At 52.0% G+C, this 19444-nt stretch overlaps 2 protein-coding genes across 8 annotated transcripts in view; one reads left to right on the top strand and one right to left on the bottom strand.

Moving 5' to 3' along the window:
• LOC139056213 (nucleoside hydrolase-like) overlaps positions 1–2735 on the top strand; it is a 29613-nt gene extending 26878 nt beyond the window's left edge. For all 7 annotated transcript variants that reach the window (XM_070534246.1, XM_070534250.1, XM_070534248.1 and 4 more), the window contains 3 exons: positions 417–583; positions 1239–1375; positions 2219–2735. In XM_070534246.1, coding sequence (XP_070390347.1) covers positions 417–583; positions 1239–1375; positions 2219–2554 — 640 coding nt within the window. In that variant the 3' untranslated portion in view covers positions 2555–2735. The remainder of the gene's footprint in view (positions 1–416; positions 584–1238; positions 1376–2218) is intronic.
• Positions 2736–2859: 124 nt separating this feature from the next.
• On the bottom strand, positions 2860–7723 carry LOC139056211 (solute carrier family 22 member 7-like). Its single transcript, XM_070534243.1, has 2 exons — positions 7232–7723; positions 2860–5972 (listed from the first exon to the last, which is right to left on the bottom strand). The coding sequence occupies exons 1-2, from the start codon at positions 7571–7573 to the stop codon at positions 4359–4361; spliced, it is 1956 nt and encodes a 651-aa protein (XP_070390344.1). The 5' UTR covers positions 7574–7723; the 3' UTR covers positions 2860–4358.
• Between the last annotated feature and the right edge of the window lie 11721 nt (positions 7724–19444).

Genomic DNA, 19444 nt, shown 5'->3' with positions numbered 1-19444 from the left:
AATTACGAGCTTTCCTGCAAACGTTTCAAGTACAAGCAGCTTAGAAAAAATGGCCAGGCTTAGCTTGGTTAAGCCAAGAATGCGTTGCATATTGCGCGAGTTGGGGCCCAGCTTTTCCTCCGGCTGTCGTGACGTCATGTCACGTGGTTGCGCTAAAGGTCAATGGTGGCTGTCCGGCCGCGCCCAAGGGCTGAACTCGGTGATTGCAATATGCAACGCATAAAAATAGAAGCAACTTAATAACAAACATAGCAAACTTAAAAGAGAATAGACCTACATATGAGACGCGCAGCAATGAACAATGGCTCATACCCTCAATGGTGGCTGCCCGGCTGCGCCCAAGGGCTGAACTGAGTGATTGCAATATGCAACGCATAAAAATGGGCGGGAGAGTCCAACGTCGATGACCGTTACAGGCCCATGCACGCCGCCGAAAAGCTCATCGAGATGGCACGGCGCGAGCCGGGTCAGATCACGCTGCTGCTGCTGGGACCGCTGACAAACGCGGCTCTGGCACTGACGCTGGACCCTCGGTTCGGGGCGAACCTCAAGGAGATATTCATCCTCGGGGGAAATGTGGAAGGTAAGGGGGCACTGTGCGTCGCTCGAAAGACCGCAGTGTGTAATGTGCGGTTGTTTGTTTAGTGGCGATAAAACAGCGCCGCAACCTTCAGGCGGGGCTCGCATGGTTAGACGGGTGGGCGGGGGGGAGGGGGTATCTAAGAGTCCACCTAGTGAGAGTCAACCTAGGGGCCGCTCGTCTCCTCCTTGCTCGTACAGCTGCATCCGATCAGCAGCGGCCGGAATGGACCGGAATGGCCGGAATGAGTTCACCTATAGGTGAACTTATACGGAGTACCTCCCCAGCTTAAGATAAGAAGAAGCAAATTTTTGCGAACCACCCATGGTGCTCTGGTAGTTACTGCGATCTGATGCGGGCGGGGAAAATAGTCGCAGGTTTGAATGCCGGTCAGCGGAGCCGCAGTATTAAGAGGAGGAATTGAAAAACGCTCGCGTAAGAAGCTTTGAGTGGACGTTAGAGAAACTCAGGTGGTCATCGTCAACCTGGCGCCGTGGGGGGGGGGGGGGGGGGGGTGAACCAGCGGTGCTGCTAAACCGCGAGTTCTCTCATTTTTTGCCACGGTGTCAAACGCCATGCGATTCTGACACTGAGAACAAGATGCTTGAGCAAGGAGGAAGAGTGATTGAAAACTGACGAAAGATCCACGCTTCCACAGGTCGCGGAAACGTGCTTCCGGGGGCAGAGTTCAACTTCAAGGCGGACCCGGAGGCAGCCAACGTAGTACTCACGAGGGCCCAGTGCCCCATCACCATCGTGCCGTGGGAGGCGGTGGTCAAGTCGCCGATACCGTGGGTGAGTCGGACCGTCTCAAAGCTGAGAATTTGATGCGCGGATAGCCGGCACATGAATGCACCCGAATGACGTACGTTGTTTTTTTTTTTTTGCCTTCGCTTGGTTTGCCCCGAGTCATAACGTCATAGTTATATTGCGCTCAGTTTTACACAGACGATGTTAAGGAAGGACAGGACGTGGACGGACGTTGCCCTACGTCCGTCCACGTCCTGTCCTTCCTTAACATCGTCTGTGTAAAACTGAGCGCAATATAACCATGAACGTTCACCCAACTAGCCCCCTTCATTGCATAACGTCAGTGAACACGTATGATGGAAAGTGGGCGGAGAAAAGGTTCTGCAAAAAAAAAATCTTGACTTTGTTTATTTTATTAATTTGTTAATACCTCAAGGGTCCCATCAAATAGACATTACGTGTGGAATGGGCAACGTATTCCTTGGCAACTAGGACTGACAACCAGGAACTGGCGAATGCGCAGCGATGTTTGCCATGTCAAGTCTCTACTGCAGTCTTTAGTCTGATGTTAGTCGGTGAAAAATCGAGAGAATTCCGTTTTTTCGCGTAACTCCTGGAGCTGCTTTCCTTTCACCACAGGTGCACAGTTCTGCGCACATGCATACGTCGCTTGAGTGCCTTCGCGTCCTGTCTATTCGCGCTGCAAATATACTTTTCTTTTTCGAGAATGATGCACCGTCTATAGCCTGCGAACGAGATTCTTTTGCCTCAAAGTGACTGCGACAACACTTTCTCTGTTTCCCCGATGCATCTGTAATAGAAATTCCAGGATCCATTAAAGAATGCCTTCCTCTATTCCTCTCTCAAAGTTAACTTCTCTTGGAGCAGGAGGTGTACTCCATGATGACGCGGCAGGACACGGCCAAATCTCGCTTTGTGAGCGCCATCACGCGCTTCACCCTCCGATACTACGACGACGTCGCCTCCGGAGGCTACGAGGTGGGTGACGCCCTGGCCGTGGCCGCGGTGCTGGCGCCGGACTCCGTCGCCTCGGCGTTGGAACACCGCCGCGTGGCCGTCGAGCTTGGCGGAGTGCACACCAGGGGCCAGCTGGTGCATGCGTGGACGCCGGACTTGCTGCCCGACGTGAAGCGAACCGTGCGTGTGGTGACGGCCTTCAACAAGGAGCGCGTCTCCGAACTGCTCATGCGAATGGTCGTCTGACCCCGGCCGCTTTCCTACATATGTGCTGCGCAGACTTCGTTCTGTGGCGAGAATTTGTGCCAATTTTAAGACGCTGTTGACAACAAGTTCTTGTGTCGCACTTTTTTTCTCTTTTTTTTTGCAGCGAAGTTGTTACCCTGTGCCGTCGTTGTCGGAGCTAAAACTATCATCATCAGCAATGGCTCGAGCGTCGTCTTCTTTTACAGCTGGCTTGTTGGGTCTTCCACAGCTGCTTCCGTTGCCGCTCGCCATTCCAGTGTAGAATATCACTTTTCCGTCGTCGTAATGGGGAGGCCGCCTTTACGGGGGTATGAGCCATTGCATTGCTCAAGGGGGTACGACACATTCATTGTCTTACGTGACGGGCAGATTTAATTTTGAAACACAAGGCTGTGATTGTGAAATGTAAACGCCGTCAACTCGAGAGCAAGCAATGCAAGATTCAACGTCTCCAGACAAAGTACTGCAAGCGGAGGAGGCCCACAGAGTAGTGTAGACGCAACAACCGGCAACTCAAGATCAAGCGGTAGAATAGACAACACAAAAACAAGGATATACAACATTACACACAACATGAACAAAAAACAATCAGATGGTTTTTCTTTCACGCCACACCTTGCTCTCATGCTGACACGTAAAAAAATGGCGGAATAACTTGCACGCGAAAAAAAAAATTGCACAAAACACAAAGTAACGCACAAAAAAAAACAACAGCACTCCTAAAGCAGGCTCACCACACGAGGCACGCAAAAGCGAAAATGAGGTGAAGGAATGGTGAAACAACCTATTTGCACAATAGACTGCTTGTGAAGTTTGACTTGCATGTTGTAGCACTTTGGGCAACTAACACAGCTTCACTGTTCGACAGCCTTCACGGACTGGAACGGGCGGTAATTTTTATCTTTCGAATTGCTGTCACCCCCTTCTGGGACCACGGCGGCAAGCCTCAGTAGAATACCTTGACCTGCCATGGTCAAGCGAGAGGTTGCGGGTTGGACTACCAGCTGCAGAGGCTGCATTTTGATGGGGGGCGAAATGCAAAAAAAAAGAAAAACGCTCATGCACTTAGATTTTTAAGCAACCCTACGGCGGTGACAACTATTCCAGAGCCCTCCATTACGACGTCTCTGATGGTCCCAGTGACGCTTCGGGAAGAGAGAGAAATAACATTTAACTCCTAGTTGAATCCCTCGAATCAACAGAGCACCACGTACAATATTATGATTTGCATTTACTGCAGATTTTCACGTTTATTCCCCCGTTAAGAAACTCTGCTGTGATGCGAGTGGTGAACGGGGCGTCATGGAGGTATCACGGGGAGTTTGGGATACAGGTGTAAAAATAAGGCGAGTCACAGAGTGCGCCAGAAAGAATAAAATGCGTTCCAGCCTCTTCACACGGTACGCATAGAATGACAGTCCTCAAGCTGACGTGACTTAGTGAGGCACAAAGGAAAGCTTGGCGACAAGCGCGTGGCGCGTGCAGAGTCATTGTAATTATTTCATCACTGTAAGGTGTGAGGCGATAACCAAAGCGCAATGTTGGGCATCGTTGGGTTAAGTTGGGTTAAGTTAAGCGACTTTATGCAAATGTGCGCTTACGGAGATTCTGGAACCCGACCCGACCCGAACAAATCGAGCTTGCGTGGCCTGAAAGCAATCAAAATTGAGCTGCACTAAATAAGGCCTTCATCGAAACGTTTTAACTCACATTCGTTCAAAAGCGTATGTTGAAGGAAGAGGGAAAATGAGTCGCAACACAACATCTCGCACCCATAACTGCGACGACATGCAATGCGTCACGGTCATGACCGCGGCGATGGCGACGGAGTGCCTGAGTGGCCTTTCCGGCGCTTGGGACTTTTCTTGGCGGCACTGGTTTTTCGGGGTCGATGCGCCGCCGGCGACGACGCTTCGTGTTGCGGCGAGCCTCGCGATGATGGCGTCGCTATCGCGGAAGACCGCGTCACGAGCTCTGCCCGCGCAATGCCCGGCGGTGATTCGGCCTTCGTGGGCGACGATCGACTCGGCCTACCACCGCTTTCACACTTAAGTGTTCTTTGTTCCTCTTCTAGGGTCGTCTTGGGGGCTTCCTTCCGCTGATCTTCTACCGTGTCCGACGGTTTAGGAGGCGCGGACTCGCCCTGCTTCTTCCTCCCCTGTACGAGTATTTCGGGAAGCCACTGAATCGCCAGTGCGCTCGCAAAGGCCGCGATCGTCGTCACCAGGTTCAGCCACAGCGAGGCGCCGTGGTAGGCGACGTAACTGAGCCAGGTTGCCAGTAGCACGCCCATGCGGCCCAATGTGTACGACACGCACAGGCCCATACTCCGCATGGTGGTAGGAAAAACTTCGGTGGTGTAAATGTAGGTGACGCACATGGCGGCCGCCGAGACGCCCTCGACCACTATCTTGAGCAGCGGGACGGCAACGCTGACGTTCCACGCCACGACGGCCGTCTTCACGGCGCTCGACGCGCAGAGCAGCAGGAGCACGCCGGACAGAGTCGCCCGCTGGCCCCGCCTCGTCAGGCTGTCGTAGACGGCGGCGAACAGCAGCGCCTTGAGAAGGAGACCCGTCAACTCCCAGTGCTCCTCCATGTACAAGGCGCTGTAGGACGTGCCATAGTAGGCGAACGAAACGGCGAACCAGGACAGGAGCACGGACGCGGCTCGCCGGCGAAACTTGACGACGCGCAGCACGTTCTCCGGGCTGTCGCCGTCTCCGGGTCCGGCAGACGCGGCCACGTCCGGCCTTTCGAGTTGCCTCCTGAAGGCCTTGAATGAGGCCCTGGCTTTCCCAAGGTCGACGCCATTGTACCTGGCTCCCTGCAGAACGGTGAGCTCCGCTTGGCGAATATTGCCGACGGCCAGGAGCCAGACGGGCGACTCGTCGATGCAGTAGCACCAGGCGACCACGAGCGCCGTGGCAGTGGCGAGCATCGCCTGCGAGACCTTCCAGTTTGGACGGGACAGGGACATGATGTGCAACACAGTGGGCGTCACGGTGGGACCGACGCCTGTGCCCAGGAGCCCGTAGAGGGCGCGTCGATAGTTGCCCGTCACCTCGTAGAGTACGATGAAGACGAGCAGGGTAGTGGCGCTGGCCGTGGCCGAAACCATCATGCGGGCCACGAGGAACACGCCGAAGGACGGCGACGAACCCGCGCCGAGGCAGGAGAAGAGCATGGTGATGGCGCTCGCCATGATGGTCGGCCTGCGTCCCACGCGGTCCGAAACCACGCCGGCCAGCGGCACGAACAGCACCGCGCCCAGCGTGTAGACGGACGAAGAAAGCGAGTAGAGCCACTGGTTCTGGCACACCAGGTCCCAGCGGCTGACGACGCTGTCTGCCTTGTTCGCGATGTCGTAGTCCCACCGATGGCAGGGAACTTCGCGGCGTTCCTCTTCGTTCCCTTCCTGCGGGAACAGCGGGAGAAAAGGCTTCGATCACTTGTGCGAAGAGATGGGCTAGCTTTATTGGAAAAGTATAACGGCGACTTGAAAAAAGTGGCAGGTGACAAGTTTAGACTTGGCTGAAATGAATTGAAGCGTCTTCACGACGCTTGTTTTCGCGATGGAGTGTACAACATTAATCACTTTTGCTCGTCCTTTAGTTTCTTTGCCCTGCAATGTTCCCATTTCAGATAAGGTCAACCCAAAGTTAGCATATAGCTTAATTATACTGGTTTGAGCGAGGTACCTTCACATCAATGCAGGGTGTACGGTGGTATAGTGTGGCACGTGCATGAAGGGCCCGTGACGACTCTATGAACGATATAAGTGCAGATATAACAAGAAACTTTTTCCTAAAGTACGTAACATGCACGCTTTTACGCAGTGTTGGCTGGGCTAATATATACGCCTATGAGCACGTGGAAACTATGTAGTTTTATTAAGGAAATTGCAGGAGACAGACATGTATGCCATATCTGGCATCATGTCTGACATCATATTGACAGTGTGCGACGCAATTTAGAAGCCTTCTGCAATAAACACTAGCTACCTAACAGCTATAGCCGAACGCTTAAGTTAATGAACCAGCGTTTCTGATGAGCTGCCGCTGTTCTAGATATTCAACTACATATACTTTACGTTAGGTGCTTTCGATCGCCATGAACACTCTACAGTGCGACTGTGAAGGCTTCGAGCTTGATTTCCGCATAGTTTTGAGGAGCCAGTTTTTTTGTAAAAGGGCCGTGCATGATTATCAGAGAGCCCGGCCGGCACCTCGAATGTCAGAGCGTTGGCTGGGAAGGAAGACCATGCCAGAGTCAGTGAGACATGGTACTGCTGCTGATGGAAGTCTTTACTATTCCAGTTCTACCAAATATAGGAAAAAACAGAGGTCTTGTTACCACGTATCTGTACGTGTACAGACTACAAGAGAGTGGCATCGTGAAGACTTTCCCTAGAACGAAACGCGTGCGCTCGCTATAATTAAAATGCATCCCTCTCCTCACTTTGGGCCGGTTTCAGCACTTATTCGACGATACACGCTGCGCTCCCTTCCAAGAAAGATGTATCGTTAAAAAGGATTTGGAGGGGGGGAAAGGGGGAGTGGGCGAACATTTTCTCGGCAACAGGCATGGGCAGGGATATAACGATAGTGACAAACACTGAGCCCAGAAAGTCGCCTTCCAAGGATGAGCCGTGAACAGAGGTAGAGGCTACATCACCGGAACCGGCGGGTCGTAAACGGTGCACTTGCTGAAGCTGCGGTCGGCCAGCACGGGGATTCCCGCGTTCTTCCACTCCTGGACCGGCATGTCGCGCAGATGGTCGGGCGGCCGGCACCAGTGGTCCACGGAGCGGCCGATGACGCGGTAGGCGAACGCGTGTAGCAGCAGCACGACCACGGAGAACATGGCGCAGTGCAGGACCTGCCTCTGGAACTTGCCGTGGCCCAGGATGACGTAGACGTTCTCCTGGATGACGTCCCGCGTTTCGGAGTGGACAAAGCCCTGCAGGACGGTAGTCGCGGTCGTCGATTTGGCGCTGACGTCGTCGCAGATGTCCATCTCGCACAGCGTGCCGTCGTCGTGACAACAGTGAATGGAAGAACGCGGAATGATTATCCCTGTGACTGCGTTGCAAGCTGTCTGATTCACTACTTGACCTTCTTGACACCGCGCCCGTCCCACTGATCTGTGTTGGTGCGGTTGACAACGCTGTCGGTACGGCGAACGGAGCTGCTGCACTCTTAGCACTAATCGCTTCGCAGAGATTAACCGGCTGCAGGCTCTTCTTCTTCTTCTTCTTATTTATTCAAATTTTGGAACGTACCCACGAGGGGGGACTGGCCATAGTTCTCAGTGGAAACATAACATGAACTTCTTGCTTAGTAAGAATAGTACGTACGATGCAACATCTATAGTTTCAGTTTGTGCTGCCGTGTTCGTGTGTCGAGGTTCACGAGCTCCGCCCAACTTCTTGCTTCCTGTTAATTTATTGATCTGTACTATCAATACTTAAATAACAGTAGATATAAATTATTTTTGGCTTCCGTTTCTTGAACAGCGGTCATGCCAATTATGACGAAGGTGCTGTATATTATGAAAATCACGGGGTTCAGTGTTTATAATGAGGAAAATCTGCTTAACGTGAGTCTCCCACTCCCACTGACGTACTCATGTACTATCTGACACACTTCCTTTGGGGCTCGGCCAAGGGTACTTGCCCCAAAAGATAAAATGCTAATCCCCAAGAGGGGAAGGCCCATACGCGATAGGGGCTGCTCTAAATACGTTTTTCTCTATAAATTATATTTTCGGCAAAATAGGAGGAAATCGTCCAGTGATTCCATATCGCCACATGCTGCACAAAGGTTCAATGGTGCTAAGCCACACCTACTCTTGTACAGATTTAGTTGCGGTATTCGACATCGTAATAGTGTAATGAAAACTTCGCATTGCCGAGGTCGACATGACCGCACATTCCAGGGGAACGCCAAACGTTTGTAACCCGGTGCAGCAAGGAGGGGTTCATTTTTTCTACCTGGGACTTGTCGCCTTTGTAATCTTGTCACGGCTAGCAGAGTAAGGCTGGGTATAAAAAAAACTCACTGGTCCACCAACGCTGCCTTTGTCAAGCGGTCTGCCATCGCATTAAGTACTAGTCCACAATGTCCAGGTGTTCACAAAACCGAATTTCTTTAACATGATGTGGCATAAAAAGTGTAGCGGTCGGTGCAATAGTGCATTATTTGAGCTTTCTAGCGGCATAAGAACTGAGAGGCAGTCTGCTAGCAATATTATACGTGACACATTTTTCGGAATTTTGTGTATAGCCATGGATATGACCATGGATTCAGCCACATAAATTGGAGTGTAATCGGGAAGGCGAATAGCAAAACTCAATGAGCAAATGATGATGTTTGAGAGCAAATGCCTACTGCTGATTTCTCATCCTTTACTGAGGCTATCTTCCACTCGTAAGGTAGCCATGCTTTCTCGAGGGAAATGTTCGCAATATTTAGCAACTCTCCCGTAAAGTTATTTGCCAAGAATTTAAGCATGCTAACAGATATACCATCAAAACCCGGAGCTGCTGATCTCATACAAGCTACGACATATAGAAATTCCGACGAGTTGTCTTCTTCTAAGCCGCTGCACTGTGTCAGAATTCTGAACACATCCGAGCACTGTGCCTGGAATCGCAATGCAAGGCCACGTGCTATGCACTGAAGATTAGTCTTAGCTTCCCCTGTGGTCAATACAACGGAGTTCAAAATGTGGCAGATGGAAGGTTTCTTGTTGTGCTCCATGAATCTATGAAGGGCTTTCCTGTTTTTTGGATCAGGTAAGTAAGTGTTTGCATTAGTGTTATCATCCTTAGCTTTCGCAGTTGTCCGCTTATAGGAGGCCGCATAAAATTTGTAGTTAAACCAATTTAGGGGGCTATGGTTATGAATAAGGCTCTTCCACACAGCTTTCCTAAGGTGATATGCCCTTTCATTCTTCAGTCCACCACGGGTAACCTTTTTATGCGAAGCATATTACGAGGGCTCAACCCAGCTCCTCAGGCGCGGCGGTGACCATGAAATCACGTGACACCGTGACGTCACGACAGAGGAGAAGTGGCTTTGGCTCAACTCTTGCAAGACGGGCTGGGTGGGAATCGAACCAGGGTCTCCGGAGTGTGGGACGGAGACGCTACCACTGAGCCACGAGTACAACGCTTCAAAGCGGTACAAAAGCGCCTCTAGTGAATGCGGTGTTGCCTTAGAAACGCGCTGTTTCTAAGGCGTGCGTCTCTTGCTCAGGCGCACATTTCGTTGCCGCGCCGAACGCTGCTTTGCTCGACGCTCACCGCGTCCAATGCGGGGCGCGTAGTCGCTGCCCTGTAGCCCATTGTCTTACACCCCTTGGCGGGTCGACGGGAACGCTGTCGCGTTCCACTCTTGAAGGCGAAGAAGTAATGCATGAGTTGTTTCTTCGTCTAGCCGAACCAAATATAGCCAAGCAACAGCAGTTCACCAGGCTAAACAGTGGTTCAACAACTAAAATAAAGGCTAGTATGCTTCGCATCCTGGGCTTAACCTTACCTAAGCCACAGCCATTTTTTTGTTTCTAAACTCCTACAGTGAATGTGGGCTGTTCTGTGGCGTCAATCAAGCATTTTAAAACCTGCTCTGCGCGCTCTGCCTTTTCAGGCGAAGTTAATGAGTTAATAGCGGACTTCACAATCTTTTTATATGTATCGCTGTTGACAAGTTTCAAGATTTATCCCTGACTCTCGGTGGGGAACACATGATAGAAAAAAAGAATGGAGCAATGATCACTGGGAGTCCCACTGGCTAGAGATGTCCACGATGTCACGCTGACTCCAGCAGCTGCCTGAGTTGGGTCAATCGCGGACCTTGAATCTCGGCGCATAAATTTTACAGTCCGTATATTACAGCAGCGAACATTTTTTGATGATAACCATGACCACAGGAGATCAGCACTCGTATCTGAGCGGTAAGCCCACGTGATATGATGTGAATTAAAGTCAACTGAAACGATAACTCTGTCCGATTTGCCCAATAAACCATCAAAGCAGTCTGTTCTATGGACACCCGTAGGAAAGTAAACGTTTACAATGGCAAAGGGAGTAGGTCTGGAAAGAACTGAATCAATAGCCAAGAGTTCCAATTTCGGATTCATGATTTCTTGATGTATAACAGCCCTGTGAAAAATTTTTGAGGGCACCATAGTAATTAAACCTCCGCCATGGCTATAAATTCGGTCTACTCTGAAGACGCGAAAATTAATAAAAGAAAATGATTTGACAGGTGTCGGCCTCGATTCTTGTAGAAGTATGTCTGGGCCATGGATATAAATAAGGCGTTGAAGATCAATTAAAGAAGACAATACAGAGCGACAGTTGGATTGGAAAAAACTTTAATAAAAGTCCGGTAGGACGCACGTCAGCGCGCAGTGGGCGTCTCCCACGCAGGGACCGAAAGGGAATACCTGGCGGCCACTGCGCGAGCCTGCTGGACGGCCCCCATTGATGGTCTTGTAGGAGCGGGCGTCGTAGTGTCTTCTCCCACTTGTCGTAGGTAGAGTCGGGCGGAGCGTTTCTGCACTCCCAGAGCACGTGTGCGAGTGTCGCCGTGACCCCGCACGAGGGGCACGCATCGTCTGGGTAGACGTCCGGGTAGATGATGTGTAAGGTGGCGGGGTTTGGATAGGTATCTGTCAGTAATAAGCGTAGTGTTAGCACCTGCGGCCTGTTTAGTTTGGGGTGCGGGGGCGGAAAGAGACGTCGTCCCAAGTAAAAGTGTCTGGTTATTTCACTGTAGACGGAAGAAGAAGACGCCGAGTAGTACGGTAGTGCCCACAACGGCTCCTGCTTTCTTCGATATTTTCGTTAAGAAATTCATCTCAATCTCTATGATTTCTGCACCGACGGATGCATAAAGAAAAGAGGAACCCACAGATACCAACTTTTCTACGGTGGGTGGCCTTTTCGTTGGTTTTTCGAGCTGCTTCTCTTCCGTGACGCCGCGCTCCCCTCAGTCTGACGGCAAGGCCTAACCAGCGCTCGCCGGGCAGGGTTAGCCCCGCCTCGTCATGGCAGAGAGAATGGTTGTTGCAACGGATGGAGACGATCTTCCGCCGGAAGAATTTGGTGAAGAGCACGGCTGGCGCTCCGTCGCTGTCAAGAAAAATGCCCTGCGCGCCTCTCGTCGCGACAGCACCCGTGCAGCGGCAAGCAGTCAGGGGCACCGCGAGCGTCTCAATGGCAGCAGAAAGCCCATTAGCCTAAAGCACAAGATCATCAAGTCGTCGCGAATGCCTCAGCTCCCGAAGGAACACTGGAAGATTATCGCCCGCCCCAGGGGTGGTCTGGATGTTCAGAAAACGGGCTCCGCTCGGCTTGGTCGGGCCGTCGCCGCCGCGGCAGGACTCACGTCCGAGCAAGCTAGCCATGACATCGTCTGCCCCAACGCAACACAAAATATTATCGTCCTCAGCACCGCGTCTCGCGATAACGCAGATGCTTATCTAAAAATGAATTGCATCACCCTGGGCATCAAGCAGTACGAACTCAGCACTTACGAAGCCGCACCGCACGCCACGTGTAAGGGTGTCATACGTCAAATTGATGTGTCGGAGAGCCAGGCCGACCTAGACAGAAGCATTCTCAACGAGAGAAATCCGTTAGCCCTGGGAGCCAGGCGAATCAAGAATAGCGAAACGGTAGTCATCGTTTTCGACGGCTACAAGGTCCCCAACTTCGTATTCTACGGCTCGGCGCTAGTCAAGTGTTCCTTGTACCTCAGGCAGCACGACTGCTGCTATGCCTGTGGTAGACTAGGCCACAGAGCCGACGTCTGCCCAGCGCCGGAGGACAAGCTATGCAGGAAATGTGGGGCCAACAACCCCGACGACAACCACACCTGCTCGCCTACTTGCAGCCTCTGCGGGGGCCCGCACGCCACAGCGGACAAGATTTGCAAGCAAAGGTTCCAACTCCCGTACATCGTTCGGCGGAGGAGAAGGGAAAGAAATGCGGAATCCAGGAAGCGAGACCCGTCACCAGCGCAGACAAGCGCCGACAGCGAACCAGCTAGAACATCGAGCAGGCGCTCCCGCTCGAGAAGCCGCTCGAGGTCCAGCTGTTCCCGGTCCAGGTCCAGGAGCCGTTCCAGGTCGAGGTCCCGCGGTCGCTCCAGATCGGGAAGCCACTCCCGGGGCCCACAGAACAGGGTCCGGTTCGAGGAGCCAGCCGGTGCTGGGAAACAAGGCGCCACTTGGGCAGACAGGGTGCGGAGTGGAGGAAGAACTGCCGTAAAGGTAACTGGGGGTGCGGCGCCAGAGCATGGTTCGTCGGAAATAGCTCAGCTTAGAAAAGAAAATGCCGAGATGCGCAGCATAATTGAGTTAATGCGAGCCGAAATAGCAGAGCTCAGAAAGGCTAATCAACCTCACCACGTCCCAGTCCCTTGTTCAACCCCCTCAGGAATCCCTTCGGCGACCCCCTCTCCCCAAACCCCTCGGGGACCTCACGCCGTTCCAGTCCCTAGTTCATCCCCTTCGGGGACCCCCTCTCCCCAAACCACAGACGTTCCCATGGTCGTGGATGCGAGCCACTCGGGCAACCCAGCCAAAAGAAAGGCCGTTCCCAGCATGCCCGAAAATGTACCGGCTAAAGCCAAGTCCGAAGTCAGAGAAATGTTGAATTCAATCTGCTACGAGATCAAGAAGATTACCGATCGACTATCTGCAGTGGATCAGCGACTCTTGGTCGTGGATCAGAAGTTAGACGCACAAAACGTCAAAATTCAATGCTTAGAAAACAGAATGCCAGAGATAGAGTCCAAGGTGCAGCAAATGGACATCATGACGTCAACCCACGTACGTCCAGTTTACTTCACGGATGGCGCGTTGGTACCTACGCCGCCATCACTGCACATTCCCGGACCGATTAATAGAACCACCTCCCTCGAGACCCTAGTAGCAACGCCGGAAGGCGCTCTATGCAGCAAGGATGGCGCCACACACCCAATTTAGGATTTGGCAGTGGAACTGCAGGGGACTCCGCCATAAAAGATGCACCCTGCAGCAGTTTGTTCGCACTCACAAAGAAAAGCCACATGTTATATTATTGCAAGAAACGATGACTGATCAGGTTTCACTCCCGGGATACAAAGCTCTTACTCTACGTGGGGATGGCAGAGGAATCTGCACATTAGTCAGCAACAAGTTCACTTTCGTCGCACACGATCTAGGGGTCCGGCCTAGCAAGACGGAGACCTCCCTAGTAGAAGTCATCCCAAGCCAATCCAATACCTCTAGCATTTTTATACTTAACGTATATAGCAGCCCGAGCGATCACAGACAACGTTTCAAAACCATCATCACTAGAGCAACGAAACTCGCCGGAAACTCTCCCCTGGTTGTGGCCGGCGATTTCAACGCCCCCTTTCACGCGTGGAACTACACGCACGACACGGTCAAGGGCAGAAGCCTGTGGCAGGAGGCGGGAGATGCGGGACTCTCTCTATTGACGGACCCAGCCTTTCCCACCAGACGGGGCACCTCCTCGACCAGGGACTCTGTCCCGGATCTCGCCTTTGTTAAAAACGCTGGCTCAGCCATGTGGTCGAATCTGCTCATAGACCTCGGTAGTGATCACTACATCACGGTCACCAGCTTACAAGTGGAGCAGAAAAGAAAGAAGGCGTTCTCGGTGCCTGACTGGGACAAATTCCGTGAGGTTCGCAAGGCCCGCGCCGCCCGTGGAGAAAAGCCGGAGAGTCTCGTCCAGTGGTGCGCACTAATTCTGCAAGATGTCTGCTCCACCACCAAAACCATAGAGACGGATCTACAGACAGACAAAATGGATAGCAGGCTAGCACACCTTCTCGAGGCTAAGCAATCACTTCTCGAGAGGTGGAAAAGCCAACGCTTGAATCGCAAGCTCAGAAAAAAGATAGCCGAGATCAACAAGCAGATCGACGAGCACTGCCAAGCCCTGTCTAGGCAGCAATGGGACGAAATTTGCAATTCAATTGACGGGCAGATGCGCACGGGAGGGAAGTGGAATCTTCTCAAACACTTGCTCGACGACTCCGGCACCAAGTCAAACCAGAGAAGTGTCCTCGCTAAAGCGCTCCACGAAGCCAAGAAGTCGTCTTCGGAAAAGGACATGCTGGAGATGTTGGCTAAGAAGTACCTGCCGCTCAAAACTGTGGCCGATGAGGCGGCATACCCGGTATACAAAGGGAAGCCGAACTCCGCGCTGGACGAACCTTTCAAAATCAGTGAAATCCGCCGCGCCCTACACGACCTCAATGGTAGGTCAGCACCCGGCCCGGATCACATTAACAACAAGGCTCTCAGAAACCTAGAGGACGCATCGATCGAGTTTCTTACAGATGAGATAAATCGGATTTGGGAGCAGGGAATTGTACCTGAAGAATGGAAGTTGGCGAAGGTCATACTAATCCCAAAGCCCGGTAAACCGCCGAGCCTGGACAACCTCCGCCCAATCTCACTGACATCATGTGTAGGGAAGGTGGCCGAGCACGCCATCCATAACAGAATTGCCGAGTATATCGAGACCAACGACCTTTTCCCTCACAACATGATAGGTTTCAGGCCAGGCCTCTCCACTCAGGACGCCATGAAGCTTATCAAGATCCAAATCCTGGAACGCTGCACTCGGGACACGAGAGCCATCCTTGGTTTGGACCTGGAGAAGGCCTTTGATAACATCCGTCACGAGTTCGTCCTCGACGCCATCTCCAAGCTCGACCTGGGCTCGTCCTTCCATGCCTTCGTCAGGTCTTTCTTGAGCAACCGATGCGCCATCCTCAAGGCTGGAGATTTGGAATCGGAGACAATGGAGCTGAGTAGAAGAGGCACCCCCCAGGGATCAGTCATCTCACCACTCCTCTTCAACATCGCAATGGTTGACCTCTCAAGGTATCTAGGCAAGGTCCAGGGCATCGGTCACACGATCTACGCGGATGACATCACTGTCTGGTGCGCGGGTGGCAGTGACGGACAAGTCGAAGCCGCTCTCCAGGAAGCTGTCGACACTACAGAGCGCTTTTTAACCAACACGGGACTCCGGTGCTCCCCAAAGAAATCGGAGCTCCTTCTCTACAGCCCAAGTAGAAAGGGCCGCAAGCCACAGAACTGGAAACCGTCCCCTGAAGTTGACATTAATCTCTACACGAGTTGCGGAGATCCCATTCCCAAAGTCGCGTCCATTCGAATCTTGGGAATGACACTCGAAGGGACAGGCACAAATAGCATCACCATTCACAAATTAGCAAAGAAGACGGATAGCGTCATCGGTCTAATCAGGCGGGTAGCTAACAGAAGGAGAGGCCTGAGCGAAGAGAATCTGTTAAGGCTAGTCCACGCTTTCTTGTTGTGCCATTTTACGTACGTAGCGGCCATGCACGTCTGGAAGAGGGCCGAGCGAGACAAACTAAATGCCATGATAAGGAGGGGCATCAAGAGCGCGCTCGGACTACCAAACTACACACGCACCGACCGACTCCTGCAGTTGGGTATTCATAATACCCTGGAAGAGATTGCAGAAGCACAAGAAAGAGCACAGATTCTCAGGCTCTCCGGCACCAGGGCGGGCAGACGACTCCTAACTGAGATGGGCGTCCCCCCGGCCACTGTCGAAGACGCCTACCAAGGCCTACCGAAAGAGCAGAAAGATAATATCATCATATCGCCCGCCCCGCGCAATATGCATCCCCAGCGCAACGTAGAAAGAAGAAAGGCCAGAGCGGTGGCGCTCCTACGCCGCGCAACAGAACTCCCTGGCGGCAGCTGCTTCGTTGACGCGGCCCAGTATGGAAACAGCGACAATTTCACGGTGGTGTCAATCAACCACAGGGGTTCAACCGTTAACGCGGCTTCGATACGAAGCACGTCGTCGCGTGCGGCGGAGCAAGTGGCCATTGCCTTGGCCCTCCTGGATGACGGACATGCCAACATCTTCAGCGACTCCAGGGCAGCCATCCGCGCCTTCAGCGTTGGCGCCGTGTGTAAGGAAGCCTGTCGCATCCTCGACGGCAAAATCATCACCACCCACACTCTCACGTGGTTCCCCGCTCACATGGGATCCATCACGGGAGGCCCCAGAAACCTCAACGAGCTGGCCCACTCCAAGGCGCGAGGTCTCACTTTCCGCGACCATGGAGAACTCCAACGCCGGCCCGCAGCGGTGGAGAATAGAGATCAACCGACCACATATAACGAAATTGCGCAGCACTTTTATCTCGGCAGGAGAGAGTTTCCCCTTCCACACAAGAAGTTAAATAGAGCGCAGGCATTGACCCTCAGATTACTGCAAACAGGCTCTTATCCCAGCCCGGCTTTATTCCACAAAATTTATCCCGACACCTATGCCACTAGTTCTTGCAGGCATTGCAATGACATCGCTAGCCTAGATCATATGCTCTGGCGTTGCCCCTCGTTACGAGGCACAGAAGAAATCAATGAAGAAAAGTGGCTCTCCGCTATCAAGAGCCCTGATGCTGGGGTGCAACTATGGGCTGTCCAGAGGGCCCACGATGCGGCGGTCGGGCAAGGCCTGGCTGTCCCAACGTGGGAGCGGCCCGCAGCGCGCTGAGTCGCGTACCTCAGGACCTTATTAAAGTTTCGCATCCATCCATCCATCCATATTTCACTGTAGGTTACTGGGGCGTCCCTGTTCGCCTCCAACTCATCGAGACGTGGTTGCGCGGGAGTGACGGCGCGGTCGGTAAGCGGCCGCGCAGCGTCGTGGGCTGTCTCGTTGAGAAGATGCAACGGCCTCCTTCAATACATCAATCTGTTTCATGCTCGGAGAACCTTTCTTGCTTTTCGTCTGAGAATGGTCATGTTTGGTTGGCGAGAAATGAGAAGCCCTGCGCTTCTGAGCCACATTCACCATTTCTTCATCTGTGCTAACATTTGATTTAGACGTGCTGGCGAGGTCATTTATGGTTGGCATCATTCTAGGTGATTCACGCGAAACGGAGGGTACGGGTGGTATGTCGGAAGGTAAAAAGGGTTGAGGAGGCGAGCTTATAACTCGAAAATTCAGGGACATTCATTGGCCGAAGGAACTTGACATAGTGCAACAGAAAAGGTGGTCGGGAAGTGATCTAGTACGCCACTCAGTGCCCTCTCCTCATCTGCGACTACTGATGCGCTCGTAGTTTTTGATACAATATCTCCAGAAAGTTTTATTGCATCAGCGTATCTATGTTTCCTGCGCTCTAAAAGTGCATATGCGTCTGCTCTGGAGCACCTGTTATGATGTATAATTTCCAGTATTCTGGTCTCATGGGACCTTCTTGGACACTGTGGATCGTCCGCTGCGTGAACGTCCTGGCAAAGGCAACAGCTTGGCAATTTCGAAGAGCAAGACTTCTGATGCATGATTTGCACCGCAGTTGCGGTAGCGCGTGGCAGAGTTACGGGCGTTGCCGCTGTGTCCGAAACGCCAACAGTTCCTGCACTGAAGAGGGCGTGGTTCCAAACGATCTACCCTATAGGTAATAGGACTTACCTTTGGCTCAATAGGAAAGGATGTTTCAGCAAATGTTACTATTATGGACTCTGCCGGCATTCGAATGCCGTCAACCACCGTGTTGCAGCTACGCCGAAACAATGCCCGCGTCAGCTGCCTGGGAGTCCTCTAGTACTTCCTGCAAAGGACCTTTAGTACATGTACTAGAAGTACATGGAGCAACTGGAGCAACTTCATCCTGACCAACTGGCAACCAGACTGCCGTACATGCCAGTTGCTCCAGGATGAAAGCACTCACCGGTAACGACGCGAAGGTTGTGCATCGGAGTGAGACAGACACACAAGCCAGATCTGAGGATTTGCAGATAATTCCTCTCCTACCAAACGATCTGACCTCCGAAATTTGAAGATAGTGGCTAGTAGCTGTGTGCAACTGTTCGTGAATCACTTGAGCATTCTTTATTTTGATGGCCCCGTAGCCGATTGGCATGAACACCACATGTATGTGACGTAAGCCATTCCGAGTGAAACCTTCCAGGGTATAGTTTTGGACCGGCAAGCTGACGACCCAATACACAGAGAAAAGCTCAAAAGGTAACTGAAGTAACGAGAAACCTGGCCAATCACTCACTCACAGAAACACCTGGTCGGCTTCAGCTAGGAACGATCCGCTTGTACTTCTGCAGATCAAGAAGCTATTTTTCTAGCTTGTCTTGTGTTCCAGACAGTGGCGCATATCCACTATGGGGGATTGGCCAAGAAGCAGCCGGTTTTTCGTATGCTGAGAAGTAAAGCCAAACTAGATTTAAATTGTGGAGCTTTCCGACCAACAGGATCGCTGGTCTTTTTTTTCCTCTCAGCTGTTCAGCCTCTCTTCTCCCGCGCACGATTTCGACGTCTTATCGGTAGGAGAGACTGAATGAAAACGACTAATAAACAGTTATTCCTACACAGGCCCGGCAGCGTCTCGTCCAATTGCCTTCAAGAGCACAGATAGGTTGTTGTTGCCTCAGAAGTCTCGTCCGATCGTTGAAGAGCCCATGGTCGTTCGCCTCCTTATTCGACGACGATGATGATTTTGATACATCCTCTGACCTTCGATACTGAATGGTAATAATGACAGTGACCACAACGATTATGGCAGATGCCTGCAAAGGGGGACTCACCAGGAATCTGGTGGTCAGAATATATATATATATATATATATATAATGTAGTAAATCCTGAAAATAAAATTCGAGGCTGATTGATCACCCCGACGCAGACGAAGCAATATTCAGTTTGATTGATGATGATGATGATTAAACTTCATTGAGGGCAGACGAAGTGAAAAAAAATGAAGAATAGAAGTTACTGAGAGGACACAGAGAGAAAGACACGAATAAAGGAACAATAATTGTGATATTAGAATTT

Source organism: Dermacentor albipictus, chromosome 2 (assembly GCF_038994185.2).
Source record: "Dermacentor albipictus isolate Rhodes 1998 colony chromosome 2, USDA_Dalb.pri_finalv2, whole genome shotgun sequence".
NCBI lineage: Eukaryota > Metazoa > Arthropoda > Arachnida > Ixodida > Ixodidae > Dermacentor > Dermacentor albipictus.
Note: the sequence above shows the minus strand (reverse complement) of the source record. Positions and strands in the feature narration are given on the sequence as shown.

Coding starts and splice junctions, on each gene's coding strand:
- LOC139056211 (XM_070534243.1), bottom strand. CDS start 7,573: ATGGACATCTGCGACGACGTCAGCGCCAAATCGACGACCGCGACTACC. Junction 5,973..7,231: donor TTTACGACCCGCCGGTTCCG/GTGATGTAGCCT, acceptor CTGTTCCCGCAG/GAAGGGAACGAAGAGGAACG.